General features: G+C 51.7%; 1 protein-coding gene across 4 annotated transcripts in view; it reads left to right on the top strand.

Annotated features, from left to right (window-relative positions):
* The window catches only part of SGSM1 (small G protein signaling modulator 1), a 59,771-nt gene that overhangs the window by 17,134 nt on the left and 28,216 nt on the right, over nt 1-14,421 (top strand). For all 4 annotated transcript variants that reach the window (XM_084819681.1, XM_084819678.1, XM_084819679.1 and 1 more), the window contains exons 3-8: nt 6,265-6,427; nt 7,059-7,211; nt 9,013-9,080; nt 9,839-9,984; nt 11,295-11,426; nt 11,901-12,025. In XM_084819681.1, coding sequence (XP_084675807.1) covers nt 6,265-6,427; nt 7,059-7,211; nt 9,013-9,080; nt 9,839-9,984; nt 11,295-11,426; nt 11,901-12,025 — 787 coding nt within the window. The remainder of the gene's footprint in view (nt 1-6,264; nt 6,428-7,058; nt 7,212-9,012; nt 9,081-9,838; nt 9,985-11,294; nt 11,427-11,900; nt 12,026-14,421) is intronic.

Genomic DNA, 14,421 nt, shown 5'->3' with positions numbered 1-14,421 from the left:
TGTGTCCAGCTGGATTTTCGTATGCACAGCAGCCGAGGGCTGGGGATCGGGGAGGGGGAGTGGCTGTTATCTACCGAGAGTCCTTGGTCTTCACCAGACCCCCTCTCCGGGAGACCAAGGTTGTTGAGTGCATGTACTGGAGGTTGGGCCCGAAGGGCAGTCTGGGGATTCTGCTCGTGTACCGTCCACCCCGCTGCACGACTGACTCCCTGGCCGAGGTGCTTGAGGTGGTCTCTGATGTGCGTGTACAGTCCCCTAACTTACTGGTGTTGGGGGACTTCAACGTACATTCGGAGGCCATCCTCACAGGAGCACCTCGGGACTTCATGGAGACCATGGCCTCCTGGGAGCTGCACCATATTCTAACTGGGCCCACCCATGTAGCCGGTCATGCACTAGACCTTGTGTTTGTTTCTGGAGAAGTGGGGAGTGATCTGGAAGTCGGGGGTATATCCACCACCCCCTTGTCATGGTCAGATCACTATCTGGTGATGTTGGACTTCTCGGTTCCACAACCCCTCCGCAGGGGTGGAGGACCCATTAAAATGGTCCGCCCCAGGCGTCTTATGGATCCAAATGGATTCCTGAACGCGCTTGGGGATTCTCTGGGGCATGCCAACGGCCACTCGGTCGAGACCCTGGTGGGTGGCTGGAATGCCGCAATCACTGGGGCATTAGATCAGGTGGCTCCGAAACGCCCTCTCCCCCTGAACAGGGCTCGGACTGCACCATGGTTCAATCCGCGGTTACGAGCTCTGAAACAGGAGGTGAGACGGCTAGAGCGCCGGTGGCGGAAGTCTCGCTCCAAAGACGATCAGACACGGGCTAGAGCTATATCTTCAGCCTATCACGTGGCGGTGAAGGCAGCAAAAAAGGAATATTATGCTGCCTCCATCGCGTCTGCAGAGTGCTGCCCCAGGAGGCTGTTCCAAGTGGTCCGGAGCCTGGTCGGTCCTGTGGCTCCGGAACCACTGGAGCATTCTAAGGCCTCCTGTGAGGCTTTGGCAAGGCACTTTGCAGATAAAATTGATCAGATTAGGTGTGTTACTCTGCACACTGTGGATACAGTTAGTGAGCAAGAGGCGGCCTGTGGCAAACCGGTTTTGTGGGATCGGTTCCAGCTTCTTCCTCCTGATGAAGTGGACAAGGTGCTTTCATCTGTAAGGCCAACCACCTGCTTACTTGATCCTTGCCCATCTTGGCTCATTATGAGCTGCAGAGAGAGACTGGGTGAGGGGATCAAGGCGGTGGTGAACGCCTCCCTTGAGGAGGGAGTGATGCCATCAGCCCTCAAGGAGGCAGTGATAAGACCGCTCTTAAAGAAGCCCTCCTTGGATCCTCAAGTTCTGAACAACTTTCGCCCAGTCTCAAATCTGCCATTTTGGGGCAAGGTGATTGAGCGGGTGGTGGCGGTGCAGTTGAAGGCACACTTGGAAGAAACTGATTATCTAGACCCATTTCAGTCGGGCTTCAGGCCTGGGCATGGGACAGAAACGGCCTTGGTCGCCTTGGTGGATGATATGAGGAGGGCTCTGGATAGGGGTGAATGCTCCTTCCTTGTTCTCCTCGACCTCTCAGCGGCTTTTGATACCGTTGACCACGGTATCCTCCTGGACCGCCTGGAGGGGTTGGGCATTGGAAACACTGTATTGCGGTGGTTCCAGTCCTTCCTCTCTGGCAGGTACCAGAGGGTAGCACTGGGAGAGGAGGTTTCGGACCCGTGGCCACTTACTTGTGGGGTGCCACAGGGTTCCATCCTCTCCCCGATGCTATTTAACATCTATGTGAAGCCACTGGGGGCTATCATCAGGAGGTTTGGGGTGCAGTGTCATCAATATGCGGATGACACTCAGCTCTACCTCTCATTCAAATCTTCACCAAGGTTGGCCGTAGAATCCCTGTCCAAATGTCTGGAGACGGTGAGTGGCTGGATGGGGAGGAATAAGCTGAAGCTCAACCCTGACAAGACCGAGGTACTTTTGGTGGGAGACAAGAGGAGGCTGGGGGATGTTGACCTGGTGTTGAATGGGGTACGGCTACCCTTGAAAGACCAGGTCCGCAGCCTGGGGGTCATTTTGGACTCCCAGCTGTCCATGGAGGCTCAGGTGTCAGCTGTGAGCCGGACAGCGCTGTATCAACTCCATCTGATACGGCGGCTGCGCCCCTACCTTCCCGACCATCTGCTCCCATCGGTAGTACATGCCCTGGTCTCCTCTCGTTTAGACTACTGTAATGCGCTCTACGTGGGGTTACCCTTGAAGACGGTTCGGAAACTGCAGCTGGTACAGAACGCGGCGGCTCGCCTGATTAAAGGCAGCCGCCGGCGAGATCACATCACTCCAGTGCTGAAGGAGTTGCACTGGTTACCAGTTGTTTTCCGGGCCAAATTCAAGGTGTTGGTTTTGACCTTTAAAACCCTATATGGTTCCGGCCCAGCCTATCTTAAGGAGCGCCTCCAGCAACACCAGACAGGCCGCTTAACAAGATCAGCCTCGGATGGCCTTCTCTCTGTCCCATCAGCCAGGACAGCTAGACTGGTGGGGACGACGGAGAGGGCCTTCTCTGTGGTGGCCCCCACTCTGTGGAACTCCCTCCCTAGGGAACTCCGTCATGCCCCCTCTTTAATGAGCTTCCGTCGTGCATTAAAAACGTGGTTGTTCAGGCAGGCATTTGGGGTGGGTTAGGGTATTTTTTTAAAAAAAAATTTATGGTAAAATTTTACTGTTTTAAATTGTTTATGGTGGGTTGTACATCGCCCAGAGTGGCTGGGTGACCAGTCAGATGGGCGATTAATAAATTTAATAAATAAATAAATAAATAATCCAGGTTTTTCTTTATGCGTGTAGCCTGGAGCACCAACAGAGCAGAGCAAACCCGGAGCAGGGTGACTCACTCCAGGCTGGGGATTATTTATAGCACCGCACAGCGCCACTCCTGAAGCAGCCGGACACGCGGGGGCCCTTGCTGCTTGTTCTGCCAGCCTCTTAACAGCGCTGCTGCATTTCTCTGTGGCCTAAGGGCTGTTGGAGCACGTCAGCTGCAGATGATGGGGACTTAATTTGAGTCATCCGCCAAGCTCCCTCAGCCACAGTGGCGAGGGCCAGGCGGCTAAACATCCATTATTAGCATAATAAGCCCGGGTGCGAGGGGGGGGTGTCCTGGCGGGGGGAGATGCCATTTGGGGAGGTCGCTTTCAGCTCCGTCTCGCTGCCTTGTTTTCCTCCTGTAAAGCGTTAGGACTGTGACCTTTTCTGCTCTGTCATTTCGTTAATGGAAAGGAGCGGCTGTTCCCAATCTGCTGGCTCCTGCAATTAGGGTAGCCCAAGTTTGGGGGTTGATGTGACTGTGCTGCGACACCCATCAAAGCCCTTTTCTGCCCAGCCCTTGGTTGAAGAAACTGCCTAGCAAGGCGCCCCATTTTTCTGTCTCTCTTGTCACCTCTTGGTAAACAGCTCTGGCACAAACAGGTTTGTTAATTTGGCTTCTCCGCTTAATAAGCAAGCACTCCCAACAGCCGCTGCCTCTCTGAATTGGACTCAAGAAAAGAGATGTGTTCGCCCCTTTCATTGGGCAAGGAATTCTCACCAATGGCAGCATGGCTCAGGGGCTAGCAGGCTGGGCTAGCATGCAACAGGTTCAGGGCAAAATGCCTGCTGAGTTGTTGTGTCCCACCCTTTCTCAGACTATTGCGGCACAACAAAAGGTTGTGTTGTGGAGGCAAAATAAGATGAAAATGATGATGATTTCTTTGATGCCTTTCTTAGAATAAAAAAAAAAGTCAAGGCGATTTACAGTAGAATTAAAACTTACAAAATTTAAAACGGCTACAGTAATTATCCACCAAAATACTGCCCCCCCCAAACAATTAAAATATCAGTGACGACCATAAACAATCCAACTGATGCATTAAACAGCCCATAATATCAAATCAAATGCTTGGGAACAGAGGAAAGGCTTAACGTGGTGCTGAAAAGATGACGGTGTTGGTGCCCGGCAGGTCTTGCTGGGGAGAGCATTCCAAAATTGGGAGGCCACCTCTGAGAAGGCCCTCTCCCTTGTTGCCGTCCTCCAACCCTCCCTTGGGGAGGCACTTTGAGGGGGGCCACAGATGTTGATCGTAGTGCATGGGGAGGTTCGTCTCGGGAGAGGTGCTCCGTCAGGGAAGACAGTCCTGAGCTGTTTAAAGCTTTGTAGGTTAATTTATGCATTGTGACCCATCCCTAGTCCTTGGCTCTGGGGTCTAGGGATTCTAGCAATTGGATCCAGAAGCCTCGTACTTCGCACCACCCCGGTAGCTTTTCAGAAGAGGGCAGCGCCGGCACATTTTCTGCTCCCTGCTACGTTGTAGATGGCCAGATGGTTGAAGAGAAGAAGTTGCCTTAGACTTTGTGGTCCATCCATCACTCAGTATTATCTTTCCCAGCCTTTCCCTGACCTGGCACTTTCCAGATGTGTTGGACTGTAACTCCCATCATCCAACACATCTGGGGAGCACCAGGTTGGGGAAAGGCTGCTCTGCTCTGATACTGGGTAGAGATCTTTCGTAGCTTTGCTACAGGAGAGCTGGAGATGCCTTGGAAAGAACTGGGGTCCTTTTGCTGACTTGCTGGTAGAAGCTAATTCCTAGAAGCACAAAATCTCTGCCACTGAGGTACGGTCCCTCCCAGGGTGGCCTTGCAGCCACAGGCTCACAAGGGCCAGGAGAGAGGGTTCCACCTCCCGCAGCTGCCAACTCTTGCCTGGCTTCTCTGTTTGAGCAACTCCACTTCACTCAGGTAGAGACTAAGTTGCTCTTGAACAGCTGGCCCATCCTCCGACATCAAGGTAGGAAAGCCGTTTAGCAAGCAGGATGGTTGACCGGTATAAACACCTTTTTTAGTTGATCAGCCATACGCCAATGTTTTTTTTAAAGGAAAATATCATTGATTAAATCAGTTAGCATATTACTCAAACCTCAGTATAGGTCCCTATTTATTTATTACATTTCTGTACCGCCCAATAGCCGAAGCTCCCTGACTGGTTGAGATGGTGATGGAAACTTTATTTCTTAATTTATTTTATTGCATTTGTATCCTGCCTTTTTCCTCCAAGTAACCCAAAGTGGCATACATAAATAACCCCCCTCCTCCATGTTACCCTCACAACAGCAACCCTGTGAGGTGGGTTGGGCTGAGAGTCTGTGACTGGCCCAGAGTCACCCAGTGAGCTTCATGGCTGAGTGAGTGGGATCTAGAACCCGGGTCTCCCAATTCCTAGTCCAACACCAAAACCACTACACCACACTGGCTCTATATTACAATAACTGACAATTTAATAAAATAAAAGTGACCCCCCCCCCGGTTAGTTCTCTTGAATATTTTTCCTCCTCTTTCTACTTGCACTAACATACCAGAAACAAAATCAACTGGTGTGCCCTGAGCTCACAGCACCATCAATTAGAATGTGCCCTTCCTGATTAAAATGAGCTTCTACCAGTTAGTCAACAAAAGGTTTAGTTGATTGACCAATTAAACCACTCAAACTTTGCAGCCATATGAAATGGAACATCATGGCAGAAACCTTGGTGGTTTTCGTAAGGGTAGGGGACGCGACGGCCCTTTCTTCCCCCCTGGCTGTGACATCAGCTGCCGTGCCATCTGCTGATAAGGGAGCTTGCTGGCAGAAGAATGGATTGGAAACCCTGTGGCTTGCCAAAGCTGAAAATAATTCAGACCCAAAGTAGCTAATTTGCTCTGGCTTCTCCCACGCCTGACCCCCAGGGAGACTAAGCCACGCTGGCACCTGCAGCAAAGAAGACAAATGAATACAAGGCAGAGCCAGAAGCACTGGGGTGTTCTTAATGGGTATGGTACCAAGTGGGCCTGGTACTCTGCTACCAAAGGGCAAGGGGACAAGCGAGGAAGGGCAAGATGTCCACCATCCCAGTCCTAAGCCAGTCTGCTTGCCAGTGAGGCCTTTGGTGATGAAAGAACAAACCCACAGCAAATGGAGCTGGTCTCTCCCTGGAGGTGGGCGGCAGACGTCTTTTGAGGGGGCTGTGGCCCCACCTGGCCAAGATGACGGCCAGCGGCGGCAGGCTGGCGCTGTCTATGCTTGAACAGATTAGGAAGGAGCCATCCTGAATGTCTCTTTGTTGCAGTGCGGTCCCTGGACACGACTTTTGGTTAGCCAGGCTCCTGGCAGTTCCTGGCAGCCAAGAGGCAACAGCAAACGTCAGGTGGTGCCTTCTCTTTTCTTCCTTTCTTGTTATTTTCCTCTTTCCAGCTGCCGTGGAAGCCTGTGTTCTCCATGGCCTGAAGCGGCGTGCGGCCGGCTTCTTGCGCAGCAACAAGATCGCCGCCCTGTTCATGAAGGTGGGGAAGAGCTTCCCACCCGCTGAAGAGCTCTCTCGGAAGGTGCAGGATTTGGAGCAGCTCATTGAGAATGCGTACGTTGCAATGGTGTGAGCCAGGGTGGCTCAGTCAGGGAGTTCAAACCTTTGGGGAAGCAGGAGTGCGGCGACCGTATCCATCCGCTGCCATCTCTACCGAGTATAGTAAATAGAATCATAGAATAGTAGGGTTGGAAAGGGCCTACAAGACCATCGAGTCCAACCCCCTGCTCAGTGCAGGAATACAAGTCAGAATAAAATCACATTTAAATAAATCCTCCATGCATTGCTTCTCCCCGCTGGCTTCATCACTCCTCTGTCATGTTCAGCATCTAGCACCACATTTATGAGCGCTAAATAAACATGATAGCCACAGAAGAGTCAGAGAGTATACTCTGCTCTGAAAAGGCAAGAGTTCTGGACCAGGGGCTTTGTGACATGACAGAGCTGATTGCTGCAACCTATAATACAATCAAAGCAGGTCAGTTTAGATTCATCAGCCTTTTGCTGTGATTTTCCTTTCAGACTGTTTTAAGTGTAGTTAAATACTTCTGTAAATGAATATGATCAAAACAGAGATATAACATTGACTTTGAGGTCGGGCACAGTGGGTCTATGCAGGAGATTCTGGTCAGCCTCAAGTCCTGGTGAACATGGGGTATGTCACCTTCCTCCTGTCTCCCCGAAGGCGAAACCAGGGAGTGGGTGTCCAGGAGAGCTCCCGCAAGGTCCCGAGGCTCCCCAGCCTGTCCCCGCAGGCCATCAAACACCTCTGGATCCGAACAGCCCTTTTTGAGAAGGTCCTGGACAAGATAGTGCACCACTTGGTGGAAAACAGCAGGTAAAGACAGCTGTTGCCTGATATCTTCTTTCTTCTACCTTTCCCCCACTCTACCGGTTGGGTGGTGACAGCCACAGGGTCAGTTGACGCAGTAAACGGTTGGCACATTGAGCACCTGAGTCCGTTGGGCTGCACACAGTAAAGTGGTTGCCTCATTAGTTCACCAGGTGCCAGCTTAATCCATGTTGACCCCAAGACTGTTCTAAGCCTAACCGTCTTGGGATCAGAATATCTAAAAACCACCTCCTTCCATAGGAACTTGCCCATACATCAGAGGGACTCAAGACAGGGCCTTTTCTGTAGCAGCAGCCTGACTGTGGAACCTCCTCCCAAGGGAGGTCAGGTTGGCTCCATCCCAATTGGCTTTTGGACAGGCAGGGAAACCTGTACTGTTTTGCCAGGCCTTTGGCTTTTAAAATGGTTTTGGCCCGTTTTAAAGAACATTTTTGCTTTTGTTCTGTTTCAGTTTTATTGGCGTTTATGTCATTGTACTTCGCTTGGAGAGCACTGTCAGTAGAAAAGTGATTAATAAATAATTCTGATAAATAATGAGCCATTTGAAGAGCACATCTAAAACTGTCTTCTACTAGACAAGTTCAGGTCTGATCCAGCACAGCTCTTTTTATGTTCTTATCATCCACCCTAACAAAGAAGTAAAGGTCTTTCTTGGGCATGGATGTGGTAGAGCAGACAAATTATTTTCTTTCACCTGTGTTCTCTCAAAATATTTTTACCCAGAGGGAAAAAAGATGAGAGATCCTTGCTAATGTTGCAGCATGATGAATTTCAACCACCCCTGGGCTAGAATGAAAGGCGGGTCTCGTGACAGCTGAATTTAAATGCAGTAATTCGGATATAGCAGGCCTATTGGAAGTAATAAGTTCACTCAGTTTTGCAAACCATGAATTTTAAAAAGGTGCTTCCTTCCAGCTCCTGTTCCAGCAGACAGATAAGGCAGCCTAGACTGAGCCATGCTCAGAATTTTCAGTAGGTAATTAAATGGCCCTAAGATAGGCTTGCAGGAACACAGGAGCACTCTCTAGGTCCCTGTTGGGATGAGTTCTGCATGTGCTTAGCCCTGAAGATGCAAAGGGCTGGGATGCCTAGAGAGCTGGAGTTGTCTGGTGCATAGGGGACGGAGCTATGAATCATGGCAGTCGATTCAGGACAGACCAAAGGAAAGCCTTCTTCACACAGCACATAGTGAAACTGTGGAACTCGCTGGCGCAAGATGCAGTGATGGCTGCCAACTTGGATGGCTTTAAAAGGGGATTAGACAGATTTATGGGGGAGGAGGAGGCTATCAGCAGCTACTAGTCCTCATAGCCATATGCTGCCTCCAGGATCAGAGGCAGTGTGCCTATGTACACCAGCACACAGTGGGAGGGTGCTGTTGTGCTCCTGTTCTGCTTGTGGGCTTCTCATTGGGCATCTGGTCGGCCACTGTGGGAACTGAACACTGGGCTAGCTGGGAAGGCTTTTGGTCTGATCTAGCTTCGGAGTTGCTCTTATTATGTTCTTATATTAATTTATCTAAATCTCAACCGTGGAGCAAAAGAAAAGCAGATGAGGAGTGAGGGAAGATTCAGGGGTGACGAGTTCCAAAGAGGGGCAAAGGGTTGCAAGGTACAAGTGATGACCAAGGTATATCCTAGGGATATTTCATGTTTAAGAGCAGACTAAACAAACAAACAAATAAGTATTGGGGTAAGATCCTCTTCCTTTCCATTTCTCACCCATTTCCATTCTGTCCAGAGCCCCGTGGCTGTGACGCTTCCGTATGTTTTCTCTCTGTGTACAGCAAATATTACGAGAAGGAAGCCCTGCTCATGGATCCTGTCGACGGGCCGATCCTTGCTTCTTTGCTAGGTAACGCAGGTTGTTTCTGAGCTGCTTTCCTAGACAAGACCCTGACGCCTCCTGTGGCTGGGAAATGCCCGTTTCCGAAGCACCTTTGAGCAGGACGCGTGACTGCTCAGGGCAAGCGCCTTTAGGGGTCCTGCTCAGATTCAGAACCCTGGCAGCGGGTGTCTGGGTTCTGCTTCCTCAAGAGTAGGTACTGGCAGTGACCGCAGGGGATGGGACACTAGCAGGCTGCCATCATTCATTCTTCTAGAGTTGCTTGACTCACTTGTGGTCCGTGGAAAAATATGGATGGGCTGGAGGCAGCCTGCGTGTTTTGCATTGCTGACCCCTGAACTAAAGATGTGTCACCCTAAGCCCCAGGCAACACCTAGGTCCCCCCAAAGATCATTGTGTGGGGAGGGGGGCTGTGGAAATGTCCACCTCTGTTGCTTTCTGCTCCCTTAATGGGGCTGCTATTGGGGAAATGGTTGAGAGGGTGAGCCATAGCCTGCTCCCCCAGGCCCTCAAGGGTTGGGTCGGGGGGGGGTCACAGGGGTACTCCCACATTCCGAGGATTTCCCCATCTGGTTTAGAACCTCTTGAATTCTGCTCTTCCAGGAAGTTAATTCCACCACTGATTGTGCTGGACTGAAGCAGGGGCATGGAGCTTGTGTGTGAGTTGGGGGCGTGAATGCAAGTGGGCCAAGGCCCAGAAAGGCCAGCCTGTGAAGCCGGTCTCCTTCCCTCCCCACCGCCAACCTGCATTCTGCCTCCCCGTACAGTGGGGCCTTGTGCGCTGGAGTATACCAAGATGAAGACCGCCGACCACTTCTGGACCGACCCCTCGGCCGACGAGCTGGTCCAGCGCCATCGGATCCACAGCTCCCACTGCCGCCAAGACTCGCCCACCAAGCGCCCGGCTCTCTGTGTAGGTTTTGGATGGGGGCAGTGCAGGGGTGGCAGTGGCTATTGATGTTGTGTTGTGCACTGCAGACCAGCCTTGTGCAACCTGGGGACCTCCAGATGGGTTGGACACTGGACTCCAGTGGGGTCCTCTCATAGAGCTGATTGGTGGGAGATTCAAGACAGATTGAAGGAAGGATTTCTTCACACAGCACAGAGTCAAGCTATGGAATTCACTACCACAGGACATAGTGATGGCCACCAACTTGTTGTTGTTGTTGTTGTTCAGTCGTTCAGTCGTGTCCGACTCTTCGTGACCCCATGGACCACAGCACGCCAGGCCTTCCTGTCCTGCGCTCTCTCCCGGAGCGTGCTCAAGTCCATATTCATTGCATCGGTGATGCTAATGAATATTAAGCTATGGAATTCACTACCACAGGACATAGTGATGGCCACCAACTTAGGTGGCATTAAAAGGGGATTTGAACGGATTCCTAGAGGAGAAGGCTATCAATGGCTATTAGTCCTGCTGGCTCTATGCTACCTCCAGTACCAGAGGCAGTATGCCTAAGTACACCAGTTGCTGGGGAACCTGGGCGGGAGGGGGCTGTTGCGCTCCTGTTCTGCTTGTGGGCTTCCCATGGGCAGCTAGCTGGCCTCTGTGAGAGCAGAATGCTGGACGGGATGGGCCCTGGGTCTGATCCAGCAACAGGGCTCTTCTTACGTTCTTATGGACTATGACTCCCATCACTCCCAGCCAGCATAGCCATACTGGCTGGGAATTTGGGAATCTCAGTCTCACTCATCCCCATGTTGGGGAAGCCCACCATAGGCAATGCGTAGCTAGATGGAGCAGTGCTTGATCTGGCTCAGTGTAAAGCTGCTGCTTATATTCCTAATCCCTTTCTCCCTCTGCGTCTCTCTTCGTTGCTCTCCTTTTTTGTTACGTTTGTTGAAGTGGAGGGAAATCTTCATACATTCCATGAATTGCCATGATTGCATGGGGGACTGAGGGTGCCCAGGGGACCTCTTGTACGATCTCGTCCTTCCTGGGGAGCCAAGGTGTTCTGTTGCATGCCACTTCTGGGTCTGTGACGGTAATAAAACAACATCTCCACACAAGGATCCCTCAGAGCCAGTGCAGAGCTGCACAGGTTTCTGCCTTTGAAAAGGTAGTATTCCTGGTCTGGTTCTTCCTCCCACTAGAATGCTCAGACCGGAGAAGCTGTAGCTGCCAAATTTCACCCTTAAAGGCAAATAAATGTGATGCAGACCCCGACGTGGCAGCAGAGGGGGTCTGTGCTCACCTGGTTTTTCTCTGCTGGATTCTCCTAGATCCAGAAGAGGCATTCGAGCGGCAGCATGGATGACCGGCCGTCCCTCTCGGCCAGAGACTACGTGGAGTCACTGCACCAGAACTCCAGGGCCACCCTCCTGTATGGCAAGAACAATGTCTTGGTGCAGCCGGTGAGTAGCCAGCAAGAAGGGGACGCTGGGTGGCCCCCAGCGCAGTGGGAGAAACTGGTGGCTTTGAAGCCCAATCCAGTAGTGATGACTGCTCATCATTTGCCCTCCCCCAAAGCCAAATCTAGTACTATCTGGCACAATAAGCAAGTTCTAGAAATCTGTTTTGTAATTTTTTTTGCAGTGACATATAACTTACTCTTTTGCTAGCTACAAGGAGAAGTGAGGGAACTGCTGAGATGTCAAAGGTCCCCCTTCCCTCCTCAAACACTGGAAGTCCCACTCAGCAACTTTCTGGGCTTCTGAAATGTCACAGGTTTTCAAGACTGTCCCCTTGGCCATAAGGGCTAGAAACCTGTTTTTTTTTTTAAATGTAAAGAGATTTGCAAATGGCTGGAAATATACCCAACCCTGGACAAGTAGCTATTGAGAAGCAGCTTAAGTAATTTTCTTCTCCTTTTTCTCCTCTTTCCCTAGCGAGATGATATGGAGGCAATTCCTGGGTACTTGTCCCTTCACCAGACCGCTGACATCATGACGCTGAAGTGGACTCCAAACCAGCTGATGAACGGCTCGGTGGGCGATTTGGACTATGAGAAAAGGTGAGCGGGGCACCTCCCTGCCTCTTGCTCACCACTCCCCTCCTTTGCACTTGATGGCTGGATGTGTACAATAGTGCGAACCGGCCTTTGGTGAGAAGGATATATGACTTAAAGCCTGTTCTGAGTGTTTCTAGAACTAGAACAACAGAGAGTCTTGTGGCAACTTAAAGACTAAATAACACGTTTATAAGGGCATCAGCTTTTGTGGCCTACAGTCCACTTCATCAGATGCACAAAGTGGACTCCAGTCCACTACAGAAGCTTCTGCCAGAATGAATTTGTTAGTCTTTAAGGTGCTACAACTCTGTTGTTTTTGCTGCAGCAAAGTAACAGAAGGCCAGCCCCTCTGGAACCAGCATCACAAGGATTTACGGGGCTTATTCTCCTTGGTTGACTAGCTGATGCATGCAGGCGGGGCGCGAGAGTGCACAGTCGTGGGAAACCCCCTTCCGGAGTCCTCGGTGCTTTGGCAGGAAAGGAGCTCCTGCTGGTCCGGGCCGGCGCTCCTTCTCAGGAATTCAGGGCCGGGCTTCTCCTTCCTGCTATTGTTCTCACGCTCCTGATTGTATTGGGTGCTTTCTAAGCAGGTGTGGTTGCATTTCCTTCTCTCCCACACAGAGAACATTGCCTCAGCCCCGGAGGTCATGGCCAGGACCTGTTTTCTCTCTGTGTTTGCACAGTCTCAGGCACACTGAACATTTCTGAGTCTGTGCAAAGGGTGACAGAAGGCAAACACACCCATAAACAAAAATGGTTTCTGATATTGATAATTTTTTTAGTGCATGGAGACTGCCCGGCCCAGTCAGTTGTCACTGACAAAGTGAGACCTTCTGCTTTCATTTAACCTGTTCAACGCTGGAAGGGGTGGGATGGGGGGAAATGGATCTTAGCTCTTCACTGCACCCAGCCTAGCTATCCTGGGACAGTTTGGGGCATGGAATGTGACTGCAGAGCACTGCATGAGACCCCAGAGCAGAGCAAGGAGGGAAGGCTGTTAGCACCAGGGGCTGGGGATGCTTCAGTATCAGTGGCATACCAGGAAGCCATTTTGGCCAGCGTGTCTGTGCCCCAGAGGCAGCACAGACCACACCCACTGAACTGGTCCTGCCCTGGGTTGCTGTTGAAGCTGGCAAATGCTACTGTGGAAGAGCCAGAGAGCCGCCTAGGTCTGCGAGTGAAAACGGCCCCTCCTGCTCCGCCCAGGGCAACCTTCCCAGTCCAGACCTAGGCACCTCACGCAGAGGGGATCTGTCAGGGCAAAGGGCCACAGACCACTCCAGCCAGCAAGCTGGGTCTTCCAGAAGGCACAGCAAAATCTCTTGGAGTTTGGCCCACTGGGGAAGCCTCTTCCTAACCCCAAACATGCCAAGCAGTCGGGGACTACACTGGATCCAAATTGATCCTCTGATTCTTCCAAGAGGACGTTTTGTGGTTGCAGGAGCCTGCTGCAGAAACAGGGCTGGCACCCCTCGACGGGAGGCGCTCTCCAGCAGCCTTCCCCAGATATGTTGGACTGCAACTCCCATCATTCCCAGCCATGGAGGGCACTGGGCTGGTGATGGCTGTTCTCTAGTGTAGCTCAAGCCCCTCTCCTGCTATCTGGGGGGCCTCTTCCTCTGTTGTTGGGGTGACTGGATGCCACGGAAGGGACAGTGAGCCCAGGCACCTCTGTAGCCATACAGAAGGAGTTTTGACAGGAGCAGTTTGAGATCAAGGAGTGAAAGAGCTTCCCTGTTCTGTAGGACTGTCAAGGGGACAGGCGTCTTTCCCCTCCTTTGCACTGGGTCAACCTTGCACAACCTCCACATACACACATCTCTCTGTGGTCCTGTGCGGGTGTTTGCCTGCAACCCAGTTACAGCTAAACTGGGGACGGGACAGGGTGAGAACACACAGCCCACCTGCAGATGTCCCCACACCCCTGGCTGTGTCACAGATATTTGTGCACTGAGCACCAAGATCCGAATAGAGGTTTGTAAGCATGTTTCTTCAGAAACACGTGCAGAGTTCCCAGGACTGAGAGCCCTGATAAGGCAGGGTTCGAAGCTAAACAGCGCACGCTTAAAACTACGGGATTCGCCATCAGAAGATGTGATCACTGCCACCAATTTGGAGGCATTAAAAGGGGATTGGGCAAATTCACAGAGGATGAGGCAGAATGGCTACCAATCAGGATGGCCATCTGTCACCTCCAGTGTCGGAGGCAGCCTGCTTCTGAATGCCAGTTGCTGGGGAGCAACAGCGGGGAAGGTCTGCCTCAGGCGCCCGAGATCCCCAGCGATGCCATGCAGGGAGCGGTGCAGTGCCTCCGCCAGGCACGTGTCTCAGGTAAATCAGAAGAGCAGCCGGGCTGCAGAGCCAGTGCGCCCCCTGCTGGGGACATGGCAAGGCTCATA

Source organism: Heloderma suspectum, chromosome 13, assembly GCF_057233095.1.
Source record: "Heloderma suspectum isolate Gila_16-S chromosome 13, 16-S_ref, whole genome shotgun sequence".
Lineage (NCBI taxonomy): Eukaryota > Metazoa > Chordata > Lepidosauria > Squamata > Helodermatidae > Heloderma > Heloderma suspectum.
The sequence above is the reverse complement of the archived record's forward strand: the minus strand, read 5'-3'. Positions and strand labels throughout refer to the sequence as shown.